The sequence below is a fragment of the Cetorhinus maximus genome, unplaced genomic scaffold, assembly GCF_964194155.1.
Source record: "Cetorhinus maximus unplaced genomic scaffold, sCetMax3.hap1.1 HAP1_SCAFFOLD_1529, whole genome shotgun sequence".
Classification (NCBI taxonomy): Eukaryota; Metazoa; Chordata; class Chondrichthyes; order Lamniformes; family Cetorhinidae; genus Cetorhinus; species Cetorhinus maximus.
Genome location: NW_027597469.1, coordinates 1 through 17,141, shown reverse-complemented (window position 1 = coordinate 17,141; position 17,141 = coordinate 1). Strand labels below are relative to the sequence as shown.

At 53.2% G+C, this 17,141-nt stretch overlaps 1 protein-coding gene across 1 annotated transcript in view; it reads left to right on the top strand.

The window, feature by feature from the left end:
* LOC144676342 (beta-galactosidase-like) overlaps positions 1–12,441 on the top strand; it is a gene marked incomplete at its 3' end in the record, with an annotated part of 53,604 nt that extends 41,163 nt beyond the window's left edge. Inside the window, exons 10-14 of the mRNA XM_078536787.1 lie at positions 429–503; positions 579–668; positions 11,170–11,283; positions 11,378–11,509; positions 12,223–12,441. Coding sequence (XP_078392913.1) covers positions 429–503; positions 579–668; positions 11,170–11,283; positions 11,378–11,509; positions 12,223–12,441 — 630 coding nt within the window. The remainder of the gene's footprint in view (positions 1–428; positions 504–578; positions 669–11,169; positions 11,284–11,377; positions 11,510–12,222) is intronic.
* Positions 12,442–17,141: the final 4,700 nt, after the last annotated feature.

Genomic DNA, 17,141 nt, shown 5'->3' with positions numbered 1-17,141 from the left:
AGGGAGCTTTACTCTGTATCTAACCCCGTGCTGTACCTGTCCTGGGAGTGTTTGATGGGGACAGTGTAGAGGGAGCTTTACTCTGTATCTAACCCCGTGCTGTACCTGTCCTGGGAGTGTTTGATGGGGACAGTGTAGAGGGAGCTTTACTCTGTATCTAACCCCGTGCTGTACCTGCCCTGGGAGTGTTTGATGGGGACGGTGTAGAGGGAGCTTTACTCTGTATCTAACCCCGTGCTGTACCTGCCCTGGGAGTGTTTGATGGGGACGGTGTAGAGGGAGCTTTACTCTGTATCCAACCCCGTGCTGTACCTGTCCTGGGAGTGTTTGATGGGGACAGCGTAGATAAAGTTTTTGATGGGATGGTATTTCACTTGTGCTGTGTCATATTCTGGCTGATTTTTTTTATCCGACTGACTATTCCTCAGTTTCGAGATGTCCCTGTGGGTCCGGTTCCTCCTCCGACTGTGAAGTTTGCCTATGGCAGTGTTCCCGTGACAAAGGTCAGTGTTTGAATTGTAACATGTCGCTGATGATCGTCACTCTGTCTTGGGCTGACTACTGTTTTAATCTTTCAGTACGGAGCGCTGCTGGACTTCCTGAATGTGTTGGCACCAGGAGGAGCGGTCACCAGCACCTACCCTCTGACCTTCGAGCAAATGCAACAGGTAGGAGGTCAGCTGTACATGCTGATCAACCGTGGTCTTGTTCCAGGGGTCAGTTCCACTCCAGCACGCTGGGCATTGTGAGTATGGGGAACGTGTTTGCGTAGTGATAAAATACAGGTTGTTGGAAATGCAAAGCAGATCAGGAAAATACAAGCGAGCCCATCCTCCCCCCCCCCACACACCAAGCTTTCCTCAAGCCGCGATAGGCTGAAGGGTTTGAGGAGTTGCAGCTGCACAGGAGCTGAACAGTAAGTTTTATGTGAGAAGTTACTGAGCTCAGTCACCCCATTGTGAGGCTGGAGGGGGTGAGGGAGGTGGTGAGGGAGACGGACAGAGAGGGGGTGAGGGAGACGGGGATGGAGACGGTGAGGGAGACGGGGAGGGAGGGGGCGAGGGAGACGGGGAGGGAGGGGGCGAGGGAGACGGGGAGGGAGGGGGCGAGGGAGGGGGCGAGGGAGGGGGCGAGGGAGGGGGCGAGGGAGACTAGGAGGGAGGGGGTGAGGGAGGTGGTGAGGGAGACGGACAGAGAGGGGGTGAGGGAGACGGGGATGGAGACGGTGAGGGAGACGGGCAGGGAGGGGGTGAGGGAGACGGGCAGGGAGGGGGTGAGGGAGACGGGCAGGGAGGGGGTGAGGGAGACGGGCAGGGAGGGGGTGAGGGAGACGGGGAGGGAGGGGGCGAGGGAGACGGGGAGGGAGGGGGCGAGGGAGACGGGGAGGGAGGGGGCGAGGGAGACGGGGAGGGAGGGGGCGAGGGAGGGGGCGAGGGAGACGGGGAGGGAGGGGGGCGAGGGAGACGGCGAGGGAGGAGGCGAGGGAGGGGGCGAGGGAGACGGGGAGGGAGGGGGCGAGGGAGACGGGGAGGGAGGGGGCGAGGGAGACGGGGAGGGAGGGGGCGAGGGAGACGGGGAGGGAGGGGGCGAGGGAGACGGGGAGGGAGGGGGCGAGGGAGACGGGGAGGGAGGGGGCGAGGGAGGGGGCGAGGGAGACGGGGATGGAGACGGTGAGGGAGACGGGGAGGGAGGGAGGGGGCGAGGGAGGGGGCGAGGGAGACGGGGAGGGAGGGGGGCGAGGGAGACGGCGAGGGAGGAGGCGAGGGAGGGGGCGAGGGAGACGGGGAGGGAGGGGGCGAGGGAGGGGGCGAGGGAGGGGGCGAGGGAGACTAGGAGGGAGGGGGAGAGGGAGGTAGTGAGGGAGACGGACAGAGAGGGGGTGAGGGAGACGGGGATGGAGACGGTGAGGGAGACGGGGAGGGAGGGGGCGAGGGAGACGGGGAGGGAGGGGGCGAGGGAGACGGGGAGGGAGGGGGCGAGGGAGACGGGGAGGGAGGGGGCGAGGGAGACGGGGAGGGAGGGGGCGAGGGAGACGGGGAGGGAGGGGGCGAGGGAGACGGGGAGGGAGGGGGCGAGGGAGACGGGGAGGGAGGGGGCGAGGGAGACGGGGAGGGAGGGGGCGAGGGAGACGGGGAGGGAGGGGGCGAGGGAGACGGGGAGGGAGGGGGCGAGGGAGGGGGCGAGGGAGACTAGGAGGGAGGGGGTGAGGGAGGTGGTGAGGGAGACGGACAGAGAGGGGGTGAGGGAGACGGGGATGGAGACGGTGAGGGAGACGGGGAGGGAGGGGGCAAGGGAGACGGGGAGGGAGGGGGCGAGGGAGACGGGGAGGGAGGGGGCGAGGGAGACGGGGAGGGAGGGGAGGGAGGGGGCGAGGGAGACGGGGAGGGAGGGGGCGAGGGTGACGGCGAGGGAGGAGGCGAGGGAGGGGGCGAGGGAGACGGGGAGGGAGGGGGCGAGGGAGGGGGCGAGGGAGACTAGGAGGGAGGGGGCGAGGGAGACGGGGAGGGAGGGGGTTATGGTTGGATTTATAAACCAGGATGAGGACTTTTGAAGTTGAGGCATTTGTGGAGCTGCAGCCAGTGGTGGTCCACGAGCACTGGGGTGATGTGTGAGCAGGATTACGGATACAGGCAGCAGTGGTTTGGATACGAAAGGTAGAATGTGGGAGGCCAGCCAGGAGTGCATTGCTTGAGTCCAGTCATAAGAAAGGATGTGGGTTTCAGCAGCGGCAAAGTCAGATAATGTCACGGAGATAAAAATCCACGTCCCCTGGTTATTGGCATATCCACTATGGGAAATAATTCCGTCCTTTCCACTCTATCCAGGTCCCTCCATTATTTTATAAACATCCTTTAATTCTCCCCTCAGCCTCCTCAGTTTCAATGAAAGCAATGTCAAACATTCACTCCCTCCACCACCAACGCACAGTAACAGCAGTGTGTACCATCTATGACAATTGCAGTAGTTAAAATACTACATTATGTCAACGTGACTCCAGGATGGTGTGTTGCCTCCCTGGTGCCAGGGTCCGGGATGTCACTGAATGGCTACAGGGCATCCTGAAGGGGGAGGGTGATAAGGCAGAGGTCATGGTACATGTTGGTACCAATGACATGGGTAGAAAGAGGGATGAGGTCTTGCATCAAGAATTCAGGGAGTTAGGCAGTAGACTGAAAAGCAGGACCTCTCAGGTTGTAATCTCTGGATTACTCCCAGTGCCACATGCTAGCGAGCACAGAAATAGGAGAATAGCGCAGATGAATACGTGGCTTAAGAGTTGGTACAGGAGGGAGGGTTTTAGATTCCTGGATCACTGGGACTGTTTCTGGGGAAGGTGGGACCTGCACAAGCGGGACGGTCTACATCTGAACCAGAGTGGGACTAACATCCTTACGGATGGGTTTGCTAGTGCTGTTGGGAGGAGTTTAAACTAATTCGGCAGGGGAAGGGGACACAGAAGGTTAGCAGAATAGGGACACATCATAATACAGTAAAACAATCAAGTCAGAGGGAGTACAGCTGCATTAAGCTTCAAGGGAGTAAGGCAAGGTTGGATGGCCTCTACTTTAATGCCAGGAGTATTACAGGTAAAATGGATGAGTTAAGGGTGAGGATTGACACGTGGAATTGTGATATAGTAGTCATCACTGAGACGTGGTTGAGGGAGGGGCAGGATTGGCAGCTCAACATTCCGGGATATAGAATCTTCAGGCGAGACAGAGGAGAGGGTAAAAGAGGAGGAGGCGTTGCATTATTAGTTAAGGAGTCAGTTACTGCAGTAAGGAGAGATGATATCTTGGAGGGGGCATCGAATGAAGCTTTGTGGGTAGAGCTTAGGAATAAAAAAGGGGCAGACACATTATTAGGTGTTTATTATAGACCCCAGATAGTCAACGGGAATTTGAGGAGCAAATATGTGCACAATTTGAGGAGGTGTGTAAAAACAATAACAGTAGGGTAATTATATTAGGTGATTTCAACTTTCTCAACATTAATTGGGATAGACATAGTGTTAAGGGCTTGGATGGAGTGGATTTCTTGAAATGTGTACAGGAGAACTTTTTAGGTCAATATGTAGAGGGTCCAACAAGGGACGGTGCAGTGCTGGACCTAATTCTGGGGAATGAAGCTGGACAGGTGGCTGAGGTGGTGGTGGGCGAGCATTTTAGTGATAGTGACCACAACGTGGTACAGTTTAAGTTTGTTATGGACAAAGAAATAGACAAGTTGCAAAAAAAAATGTTTTGGATTGGGGCAGAGTGGATTTTAGTAAAATAAGGCAGGATCTGGCCAAGGTAGACTGGGAACAGCTACTTGTGGGGAAATCTACAGAGGAGCAGTGGGGGGCGTTCAAAAAGGAAATGGGGAGGGTACAGACTCAACATGTTCCCTCTAGGGTGATAGGAAGGAATAACAAACCCAGAGAACCATGGATGACCAGAGATATTCAGGTTACGATGAGAAGGTAAAGAGAGGCTTTTAGCAGGTACAAGTGGAGCAAATCAGCAGAGGCATTAGTGGAGTACAGAAAGTGCAGAGTGGAGCTTAAGAAAGCAATTAGGAGAGCAAAGAGGGGATATGAGAAAGCTCTGGCTGGTAAAAGTAGGGAAAATCCCAAGATATTCTATAAGTATATCAATGGGAAGAGGATAACCAGGGAAAGAGTAGAGCCCAAAAGGGACCAAGGGGGCAATCTATGGGTGGAGCCAGAGGACATCACTAGAGTATTGAATGAATACTTCACGTCCGTCTTCACCCAAGAGAATGAGGATGAAGGTATGGAACTCGGGGAGAGAGACTGCGAGGTTCTTAAGCAAATTGATATAGGCAGTGACAAGGTATTGGAGGTGTTGGCAGGCTTAAAAGTGGACAAATCACCAGGTCCGGATGATTTGTGTCCCAGACTGCTGAGGGAGGCAAGGGAGGAGATCGCAGGGGCTCTGACCCAAATTTTTAATTCCTCTCTGGCCACGGAGGAGGTGCCAGAGGACTGAGAACAGCTAATGTGGTTCCGCTATTTAAGAAGGGTTGTAGAGATAAGCCAGGGAAATACAGGCCAGTGAGTCTCACGTCAGTGGTAGGGAAACTATTGGAGAAAATTCTGAAGGAGAGTATCTATCTCCACTTGGAGAGGCGAGGTTTGATCAGGGATAGTCAACATGGCTTTGTCAGAGGGAGGTCATGCCTAACAAATTTGATTGAATTTTTTGAGGAGGTGACCAGGTATGTAAATGAGGGTAGTGCAGTTGAAGTTTATGTGGATTTCAGCAAAGCCTTTGAGAAGGTCCCACATGGGAGACTTATAAAGAAGACAAATGCACATGGGATACAGGGTAATTTGATCAGGTGGATTCAAAATTGGCTTAGTTGTAGGAGGCAGAGGGTGATGGCTGAAGGCTGCTTTAGTGACTGGAAGCCAGTGTCCAGTGGCGTACCACAGGGATCTGTGCTCGGTCCCCTATTATTTGTCATTTATATAAACGACATAGATGACTATGTGGGGAGTAGGATTAGTAAGTTTGCGGATGACACAAAGATTAGCCGGGTGGTTAACAGTGAGGTTGAGGGTCTTGGGCTACAGGAAGATATAGACGGGATGGTCAAATGGGCAGATAAGTGGCAGATGGAATTTAACCCTGAAAAGTGTGAGGTGATACACTTTGGAAGGAGTAATTTGACAAGGAAGTATTCAATGAACGGCATGACACTAGGAAGTTCTGTGGAACAAAGGGACCTTGGCGTGTGTGTCCATAGATCTCTGAAGGCGGAGGGGCATGTTAGTGGGGTGGTGAGAAAGGCATATGGGACACTTGCCTTTATCAATCGAAGCATAGATTACAAAAGTAGGGAGGTCATGTTGGAGTTGTATAGAACCTTGGTGAGGCCACAGCTGGAGTACTGTGTGCAGTTCTGGTCGCCGCATTATAGGAAGGATGTGATTGCACTGGAGGGGGTGCAGAGGAGATTCACCAGGATGTTGCCTGGGATGAAACATTTAAGTTATGAAGAGAGGTTGGATAGACTTGGGTTGTTTTCGTTGGAGCAGAGAAAACTGAGGGGCGACCTGATCGAGGTGTACAAGATTATGAGGGGCATGGACAGGGTGGATAGGGAGCAGCTGTTCCCCTTAGTTGAAGGGTCAGTCACAAGGGGGGCATAAGTTCAAGGTGAGGGGCAGGAGGTTTAGGGGGGATGTGAGGAAAAACATTTTTACCCAGAGGGTGGTGACAGTCTGGAATGCACTGCCTGGGAGGGTGGTGGAGGCGGGTTGCCTCACATCCTTTAAAAAGTTCCTGGATGAGCACTTGGCACGTCATAACATTCAAGGCTATGGGACAAGTGCTGGTAAATGGGATTAGGGAGGTAGGTCAGGTGTTTCTCACATATTGGTGCAGACTCGATGGGCCGAAGGGCCTCTTCTGCACTGTGATTCTGTGATTCCTGGGAACATCATAGTAAATCTTTTATATATCTTCTCAAGTTTGATCTCATCCTCCCTGTATTGTGATGATGAGAACTATACTCTAGCTGCAGTCTAGTTTTTTTTATACAGTTCCAACATTAACTCCAGACTCTTGCACTCTAACCTCTATTAATACAGTATCCCATTTGTTGTCTTAATCACCTTACCTATCTGTGCAGCTCCCTCAAAATTCACCACTCCTTTATCCTAAGGAAGCATATGCTTGCCATAGAAGGAGTGCAATGGAGGTTCATCAGATTAATCCCTGGGATGGGGGAAGGGCATTGTCTTATGAGGAGAGATTGGGGAGAGTGAGTCTGTATTCCCTAGAATTTTGAAAATTCTTACAGGGTGGATGTAGATAAGATGTTTTCCCTAGCTGGTGAGTCGAAAACCAGGGTACATAATATCAGGATAAGAGGTATACCATTTAAGACTGAAATGAGGAATTTCTTCACTCAGAGGGTGGTGAATCTTTGGAATTCTCTACCCCAGAGGGCTGTGGAAGCTCAATCATTATGTTCAATACCGAAATCAATAAATTTCTGGGGGCGAATGACATCAGGTGATATGAAGATCGTGTGAGAAAGTGGCACTGACGTAGATGATCAGCCATGTCTAATTGAATGGCGGAGCAGGCTCAATGGGCTGAATGGCCTACTCCTGCTCCCATGTTCCTAAGAAGATCAACACCGTCCAGGACACAGCTGCCCGCTTGATTGGCACCCCATCCTCATTCACTCCCTCCACCACCGACGCACAGTAGCAGCAGTGTGTACCATTTACAAGATGCACTCCATGAACTTACCAAGCCTCCTTCACCAGCACCTTCCAAACCCGCGACCAATACCACCGAGATGGACGAGGGCAACACTTGCATGGGAACACCACCACCTAGAAGTTCCTCTCCAAGCCACTCACCATCCTGACTTGGAAATGTATCACCGTTCCTTCACTGTCGCTGGATCAAAATCCTGGAACTCCCTCCCTAACAGTACTGTGGGTGTACCCACACCACATGGACTGCAGTGGTTCAAGAAAGCAGTTCATCACCATCTTCTCAAGGGGTAATTAGGGATGGGCAATAAATGCTGGCCCAGCCAGTGACACCTGCATCCTAAGAAAGAATAAAAATATACCATGAGCAGTACTGAGCCCTGTGGAACCCCATTGGAAATGGCCTTCCAGTGGCAAAAGCATACGTGTGACCCTTTGCATCCTGCTGTTGAGCTGATTTTGGATCTAACTTGCCACTTTCCCTTAGATTCCATGAGCTCTTACTTGTATGATCAGTCTGTCATGTAGGACCTTGTCAAAAGCCTTGCTAAAATTCATGTAGACTGCATCAAATAATCATTTGGGGGAGATGGGAACAGTACAAGATTGATGGGTTGCATTCAACAGGGCTGGAACCAATGTCTTGCAGGGAGCTTTCCTAGTGCTGGACAGGAGGCTTCGAGCGAGCCTAGCCGTGGGATGGAAACCTGAGAGATTCCGAAGGGAGAGAAGCAAAGCTGCAAATAAAAGGCAGAATATTAATAAATGATGATAGAAGGTTGAGGAAATAAAGGCTGTTCAGTGATTAGTGATGAGCACTTCAATGCAAGGGGTCTAGTGAATGAGGCAGATAAGATGAGGGCACAGGTAGAAACTTGTAAGTTATGATATTCTAGCTATTCCTGAAACTGGCTTAAAGGGCAGGAATGCCAGCTCAACATTCCTGATCACTAGATTTTCATGACCGGGTAGTGATAGGAATTAAAAAAACAAAACAAAAGTGAGGTTGCAATATTGATTAAAGAAACAATCACAGCTCTGAGGAGGGATGATATACCAGAAGCATCATTTAAATAAGGCCATATGTGTTGAATTGAACAAAAAAGAGGCAGTCACACTACTGGGTGTGTACTGTCAGAGAGAGATAGAAAAGCAAATATGTTGGTAAATTGTTGAGAGTGCAGAAGCAATAGGAGATTCCAACCACCCTGATAATCGGAGATAAGTTCATTATCAAAGGTATAGAGGCCAAAAATTCTTACAAAGCATCAGAGAGAACTTTTTTAGCCATTACAAAGCAAGCCACAAAAAGGGGGATAGAATGGGACAGTTCTGGAGTTAGTTTTAGAGAATGAATCCGAGCAGGTGGAAGGATGGGAGAGTTTAGTGGAAGTGACCCTAATTCAGTTAGATTTAAAGTAGTTATAGAAAAGGGTGAAGATGGACCAAGAGTGAAAGTTAGGCCAATTTTACTAAGGTGAGATGTGGTTTAGCTAAAGTGGACTGAAAACTTGATGGTAAATCAGTGTCAGAGCAGCAGGAAGCAATTCAAGGGTTCAGAGAAAATATGTTTCCAGAAAGAAAAAGGATGGGACTTATATAAAAAAAACCTTACGTCAGATGCCAAAAGCTCTAGTGCAGAAAGCCTAGAGGAGTCCAGGAAGGGCAGGGGTGAAATTAAAAAGGAAATTAAGAAAATAAAGAGAGGGCATGAAAAAGATTTGTAAGTAAAATTGAGGAAAATCCTTGATGTTTCATAAAGAGCAAGAGGATAGCTAAGGGAAGTGCAGGGCCAATTAGAGACCAAAACATTAACTTGTGGGTGGAAGCAGAAGACGTGGATATGGTTCTTAGTGAATACTTTTTGCCTGTCCTCAGAAAAGAGGGGGACAAAGCAGATATTGTGGTTGAGGAGGAGTATGGAATATTAGATGTGATAGACAGTGATGGAGGAAATATTAAGGGGTTTAATCATCTTTGGAAGTGAATAAATCACCAGGCCTGGACAAAATGTATCCTAGGCTGTAAAGAGAAGCAATGGAGGAAATAGCAGGACTCTGACCATCATTTTCCAATGCTTTGTGACTACAGGAGTGATGCTGGAGGACTGGCGGTCTGCTAATATAACACTTTTGTTTAAAAAGGGAGGAAGGAATACGGTGAGTAATTGCAGGTCAATCAGCTTAATCTCGGTGGTGAGCAAATTATTGGAAATAATTCTGAGAGAATAAATTAGTATTTAAAGAGGCATGTGTTAATAAAGAGCAGTCAGCATGCATTTGTTTTTTTATTTGTTCATGGGATGTGGGTGTCGCTACCTGGGCCCAGCATTTATTATCCATCCTCAATTACCCTTGAGAAGGTGGTGCTGAGCTGCCTTCCTGAACCACTGCAGTCCATGTGGTGTAGGTACACCCACAGTGCTGTTAGGGAGGGAGTTCCAGGATTTTGACCCAGTGACAGTGAAGGAACGGTGATATATTTCCAAGTCAGGATGGTGAGTGACTTGAAGGGGAACTTCCAGGTGGTGGTGTTCCCATCTATCTGCTGCCCTTGTCCTTCTGGATGGTAGAGGTCGTGGGTTTGGAAGGTGCTGTCGAAGGAGCCTTGGTGAGTTTTTGCAGTGCATCTTGTAGATGGTACACACACTGCTGCTACTGTGTGTCGGTGGTGGAGGGAGTGAATGTTTAAGTTGGTGGATGTGGTGCCAATCAAGCATCCTTTGTCCTGGATGGTGTTGAGCTTCTTGAGTGTTGTGGGGGCTGCACTCATCCAAGCAAGTGGAGAGTATTCCATCACACTCCTGACTTGTGCCTTGTAGATGGTGGACAGGCTTTGGGAAGTCAGGAGGTGAGTTACTCGCTGCAGGATTCCCAGCCTCTGACCTGTTCTTGTAGCCACAGTGATTGTATTGACAATCCCTCATTGAGGATAGTTGGGTGGGAATGAGATGTCAGTGATAGCTGTGGAGTTTGCGGATGGCTTATGAGCCCTATCTTAGCTCTAACCAGGATACTGGTTATTGACCAGTGGAGGTGGTGACAGAGTGTTGGCTCAAGCAACTGTTGTGTCTCTCTCTCTTTCTCTCAGTGGCAACTTTTGTTGATAGGAAGGTCTTGACAGCAGTTTTGATGCTGGATTGCCATTTTGATCATAGTTGGGTATCTGCTTCCCATGTTAATAGAACAAAGCTTCACAGAGGCTGAGATTGTAATGGAAGCGTTTCTTTTGGCTCCCTGTGAATGGGCTCCCTGTTGCAGTTCGAAGGCATTTGTTTGACCAGTTTTGATTCTGATGGTATGTTCAGTCCTTCTCAGCTGAGATTATCATGGCCTCCATAGTTGGCATGTTTGTGTCTTGGAAGAAGCTCCTGTTTGTAGTTTTGGGATCTCTCAATTTTATGTAGCTGATCCAGTTAATTTTCTCAGCAATGGTGACCCGTAGGATGGTGACAGTGGGGGATTCAACAATTTGTTAAAAGGTCATATCTGATGAACCGGATTTAAATTGTTTTGAAGAAATGACAAGGAAGGTCACTAAGGTTTGTGTGTTTGATGTTCTCGATGGATTTTGACACAGCTCTTGACAAGGTCCCACCTGGTTGGTTGGTCGGAAAAGTAAAAGCTCATGGGATCCAATGGGAAAATGGCAAATTGGATTCAAAATTGGTTCAATGGCAGGAAGTAAAGGGTAATGTTCGATAGGTGTTTTTGTGACCGGAAGACAGTTGGGGATCATCTTGGTCCTGATCATCTTGATGTGCTCCAGCCAAATGTGATGATGAACAGCCATGCCATGTATGCACCAGATAGACTCAACGTAAAGGGTGGCTATGGTGGACAGAGATGTGTGAGTCTGACCCAATGAGGGGAAGAGTGGTGAAGACTATCCATCTGTCTCTGACCCCCAGCGTCCTGTTTGTGTTTCAGTATTATGGGTTTCTGCTGTATCGCACTCTGCTCCCACAGACCATCGAGAAACCGCTTCCCTTGATGTCATCATTGAATGGAGTGCACGATCGAGGGTATGTCCTGGTGAATCGGGTGAGTGAGCGATGATTAATTGTCACCTTAACCCTTGAGCCCACTTGGCCATCAGCAGTGATCAGGAGTGTGATGTTTCCTGTCTGTGTTGCAGGTGTATAAGGGTTTGTTGGAGCGTGACAATATCCTTGCGTTAAACATCACCGGCAGTAAAGGTGACACGCTGGACGTTGTGGTAGAGAACATGGGCCGCATCAACTTTGGAAGCTACCTGCTGGACTTCAAGGTAAGGTTGTGGCTTGCTGGGGCATGGAAAGGGACAGTGGGATCCACACAGGGTGTGGAGCAGACAGCTGGGGGCAGCTCTGGTCTCCAAGCATGGTGTTGGTGGAGAGGGGAGGGGGGAATCTTTGTGATGGTATATCAACCCCTCTCTCTTCACAAAACAAACTGACTCTTCCTGGGCCACAATTTCACTGGCACCATTTACACCTCATTAGTAAGTGAATGAGGCATGATATTCAACTATAAAGGGCATCACCGCTGAGGCCACAGTTTCTGAGCAAGGGTCTTTGTGGGGGTGGGGGGGATGATCGTGTGTGTGTGTATGTGTATGGGGCTCAGTAGCATACTGGTGTATGTGATGACTTTGTACAGGCTGCGCTCCTGTATATGGGCTCAGAACCATCCTGACTTGGAAATATATCACCGTTCCTTCACTGTCACTGGGTCAAAATCCTGGAACTCCCTTCCTAACAGCAGTGGGTGTACCTACCTAGGGACTGCAGCGGTTCAAGAAGGCAGCTCACCACCACCTTCTCAAGGGTAATTAGGGATGGGCAATAAATGCTGACCCAGCCAGCGAAACCCACATCCCGTGAATGAATAGAAAGAAATTAGACAGGGCATTATCTCATGGAGTCGGTGGAACAGAAGATTGACTGAGATGCTGTCACTTCGGCGAGCCTAGCGTTCAACTCATTGCCTCTTTCTATGCAGGGCCTCATAAAGAACCTGTCACTTGCCTCCACTGAGCTCACCAACTGGTCCATGTTCTCCTTGGCGATAGATGATGCTATTGGGAAGGGCTGGCCGCATTCTGTACAACGGGAAGGAGCAGTCTCAACAAGCCAGGCCCAGGGGCCCACATTCTACTATGGGACCTTCGAGTCACCGAAGGCTCACGACACCTACATTAGGCTGCAAAACTGGGCCAAGGTGAGCCTGGAATGGAGGGCAGAGGGTCAAAGTAGGAACCCCCTTCCCCTCTGTGTTTATGGGACGTTGGGGTGAGTGGGGGGCGTTTATGGGGCGAGTGGGGGGGTGTTTATGGGGCGAGTGGGGGGGTGTTTATGGGGCGAGTGGGGGGGTGTTTATGGGGCGAGTGGGGGGGTGTTTATGGGGCGAGTGGGGGGGTGTTTATGGGGCGAGTGGGGGGGTGTTTATGGGGCGAGTGGGGGGGTGTTTATGGGGCGAGTGGGGGGGTGTTTATGGGGCGAGTGGGGGGGTGTTTATGGGGCGAGTGGGGGGGTGTTTATGGGGCGAGTGGGGGGGTGTTTATGGGGCGAGTGGGGGGGTGTTTATGGGGCGAGTGGGGGGGTGTTTATGGGGCGAGTGGGGGGGTGTTTATGGGGCGAGTGGGGGGGTGTTTATGGGGCGAGTGGGGGGGTGTTTATGGGGCGAGTGGGGGGGTGTTTATGGGGCGAGTGGGGGGGTGTTTATGGGGCGAGTGGGGGGGTGTTTATGGGGCGAGTGGGGGGGTGTTTATGGGGCGAGTGGGGGGGTGTTTATGGGGCGAGTGGGGGGGTGTTTATGGGGCGAGTGGGGGAGTGTTTATGGGGCGAGTGGGGGGTTGTTTATGGGGTGGAGTGAGGGTGTTTATGGGGTGAGGGGGGGTGTTTATGGGGTGGGGGTGTTTATGAGGTGTGGTTATTTATGGGGTGAGGGGGGGTTTATGGGGTGAGGGGGGGTTTATGGGGTGAGGGGGGGTTTATGGGGTGAGGGGGGGTTTATGGGGTGAGGGGGGGTTTATGGGGTGAGGGGGGGTTTATGGGGTGAGGGGGGGTTTATGGGGTGAGGGGGGAGTTGTTTATGGGGTGAGGGGGGTGTTGTTTATGAGGTGAGGGGGGGTTGTTTATGGGGTGAGGGGGGGTTGTTTATGGGGTGAGGGGGGTTTGTTTATGGGGTGAGGGCGTGGGGGGTTGTTTATGGGGTGAGGGGGTGGGGGTTGTTTATGGGGTGAGGGGGGGGTTGTTTATGGGGTGAGGGGGTGGGGGGTTTATGGGGTGAGGGGGTGGGGGGTTGTTTATGGGGTGAGGGGGTTGTTTATGGGGTGAGGGGGTTGTTTATGGGGTGAGGGGGTGGGGGGTTGTTTATGGGGTGAGGGGGTGGGGGGTTGTTTATGGGGTGAGGGGGTGGGGGGTTGTTTATGGGGTGAGAGGGTGGGGGGTTGTTTATGGGGTGAGGGGGTTGTTTATGGGGTGAGGGGGTGGGGGGTTGTTTATGGGGTGAGGGGGTTGTTTGTGGGGTGAGGGGGTTGTTTGTGGGGTGAGGGGGTGGGGGGGTTGTTTGTGGGGTGATGGGGTGGGGGGTTGTTTATGGGGTGAGGGGGTGGGGGGTTGTTTATGGGGTGAGGGGGTGGGGGGTTGTTTATGGGGTGAGGGGGTGGGGGGTTGTTTATGGGGTGAGGGGGTGGGGGGTTGTTTATGGGGTGAGGGGGTGGGGGGTTGTTTATGGGGTGAGGGGGTGGGGGGTTTATGGGGTGGGGGGTTGTTTATGGGGTGGGGGGTTGTTTATGGGGTGAGGGGTTGTTTATGGGGTGGGGGTGTTTATGGGGTGAGGGTGTTTATGGGGTGAGGGGTGGGGGTGTTTATGGGGTGAGGGGTGGGGGTGTTGATGGGGTGAGGGGGGGGGTGTTTATGGGGTGAGGGGGGGGTGTTTATGGGGTGAGGGGGGGGGGTGTTTATGGGGTGAGGGGGGGGGTGTTTATGAGGTGAGGGGGGGGTGTTTATGGGGTGAGGGGGGGGTGTTTATGGGGGTGAGGGGGGGTTGTTTATGGGGTGAGGGGGGGTTGTTTATGGGGTGAGGGGGGGGTGTTTATGGGGTGAGGTGTTTATGGGTGAGGGGGGGTGTTTATGGGGTGAGGGGGGGGTTGTTTATTGGGTGAGGGGGGGTTGTTTATGGAGTGAGGGGGGGGTGTTTATGGGGTGAGGTGTTTATGGGGTGAGGGGGGGTGTTTATGGGGTGAGGGGGGGTGTTTATGGGGTGAGGGTGGGTGTTTATGGGGTGAGGGGGGGGATGGGGTGGGTGTTTATGGGATGAGGGGGGGAGTGGGTGTTTATGGGGTGAGGGGGGGGGGTGTTTATGGGGTGAGGGAGGGTGGGTGTTTATGGGGTGAGGGGGGGATGGGGTGAGTGTTTATGGGGTGAGGGGGCTGGTGTTTATGGGGTGAGGGGGGGTGTTTATGGGGTGAGGGGGTGGGGGGTTGTTTATGGGGTGAGGGGGTGGGGGGTTGTTTATGGGGTGAGGGGGTGGGGGGTTGTTTATGGGGTGAGGGGGTGGGGGGTTGTTTATGGGGTGAGGGGGTGGGGGGTTGTTTATGGGGTGAGGGGGTGGGGGGTTGTTTATGGGGTGAGGGGGTGGGGGGTTGTTTATGGGGTGAGGGGGTGGGGGGTTGTTTATGGGGTGAGGGGGTGGGGGGTTGTTTATGGGGTGAGGGGGTGGGGGGTTGTTTATGGGGTGAGGGGGTGGGGGGTTGTTTATGGGGTGAGGGGGTGGGGGGTTGTTTATGGGGTGAGGGGGTGGGGGGTTGTTTATGGGGTGAGGGGGTGGGGGGTTGTTTATGGGGTGAGGGGGTGGGGGGTTGTTTATGGGGTGAGGGGGTGGGGGGTTGTTTATGGGGTGAGGGGGTGGGGGGTTGTTTATGGGGTGAGGGGGTGGGGGGTTGTTTATGGGGTGAGGGGGTGGGGGGTTGTTTATGGGGTGAGGGGGTGGGGGGTTGTTTATGGGGTGAGGGGGTGGGGGGTTGTTTATGGGGTGAGGGGGTGGGGGGTTGTTTATGGGGTGAGGGGGTGGGGGGTTGTTTATGGGGTGAGGGGTGGGGGGTTGTTTATGGGGTGAGGGGGTGGGGGGTTGTTTATGGGGTGAGGGGGTGGGGGGTTGTTTATGGGGTGAGGGTTGTTTATGGGGTGAGGGGGTGGGGGGTTGTTTATGGGGTGAGGGGGTGGGGGGTTGTTTATGGGGTGAGGGGGTGGGGGGTTGTTTATGGGGTGAGGGGGTGGGGGGTTGTTTATGGGGTGAGGGGGTGGGGGGTTGTTTATGGGGTGAGGGGGTGGGGGGTTGTTTATGGGGTGAGGGGGTGGGGGGTTGTTTATGGGGTGAGGGGGTGGGGGGTTGTTTATGGGCGTGAGGGGGTGGGGGGTTGTTTATGGGGTGAGGGGGTGGGGGGTTGTTTATGGGGTGAGGGGGTGGGGGGGTTGTTTATGGGGTGAGGGGTTGTTTATGGGGTGAGGGGTTGTTTATGGGGTGAGGTGGTGGGGGGTTGTTTATGGGGTGAGGGGGTGGGGGGTTGTTTATGGGGTGGGGGGGGTTGTTTATGGGGTGAGGGGGTGGGGGGTTGTTTATGGGGTGAGGGGGTGGGGGGTTGTTTATGGGGTGAGGTGTTGGGGGGTTGTTTATGGGGTGAGGGGGTTGTTTATGGGGTGAGGGGTTGTTTATGGGGTGAGGGGCTGGGGGGTTGTTTATGGGGTGAGGGGGTGGGGGGTTGTTTATGGGGTGAGGGGGTGGGGGGTTGTTTATGGGGTGAGGGGGTGGGGGGTTGTTTATGGGGTGAGGGGGTGGGGGCTTGTTTATGGGGTGAGGGGGTTGTTTATGGGGTGAGGGGGTGGGGGGTTGTTTATGGGGTGAGGGGTTGGGGGGTTGTTTATGGGGTGAGGGGGTGGGGGGGTTGTTTATGGGGTGAGGGGGTTGTTTATGGGGTGAGGGGAGGGGGTGTTTCTGGGGTGAGGAGGGGGGTGTTTCTGGGGTGAGGGGAGGGGTTGTTTCTGGGGTGAGGGGAGGGGGTGTTTCTGGGGTGAGGAGGGGTGGTGTTTCTGGGGTGAGGGGGGGTGGTTGTTTATGGGGTGAGGGGGTGGGGTTGTTTATGGGGTGAGGGGGGGGTTGTTTATGGGGTGAGGGGTGGGGTTGTTTATGGGGTGAGGGGGGGGTGTTTATGGGGTGAGGGGGGGTGTTTATGGGGTGAGGGGGGTGGTGTTTATGGGGTGAGGGGGTGTTTATGGGGTGAGGGGGTGGGGGTTGTTTTATGGGGTGAGGGGGTTGTTTATGGGGTGAGAGGTTGGGGGGTTGTTTATGGGGTGAGGGGGTGGGGGGTTGTTTATGGGGTGGGGGGGTTGTTTATGGGGTGAGGGGGTGGGGGGTTGTTTATGGGGTGAGGGGGTGGGGGTTGTTTATGGGGTGAGGGGGTGGGGGGGTTGTTTATGGGGTGAGGGGGTGGGGGGGTTGTTTATGGGGTGAGGGGTTGTTTATGGGGTGAGGGGGTGGGGGGTTGTTTATGGGGTGAGAGGGTGGGGGTGTTTATGGGGTGAGGGTGGTGTTTATGGGGTGAGGGTGGGGGTGGTGTTTATGGGGTGAGGGTGGGGGTGGTGTTTATGGGGTGAGGGTGGGGGTGGTGTTTATGGGGTGAGGGTGGGGGTGGTGTTTATGGGGTGAAGGGGGGGTGGTGTTTATGGGGTGAGGGGGGGTGTGTTTATGGGACGTTGGGGTGAGGGGGGTGGGTGGCGTTTATGGGACGTTGGGGTGAGTGGGGGCGTTTATGGGGACGTTGGGAGGTTTGGGTGAGTGGGGGGCGTTTATGGACGTTGGGTTGTTCTGTCTTGTGCAATTTTACAGGGTGCTAACAAATACTCTACAAACATACTTTA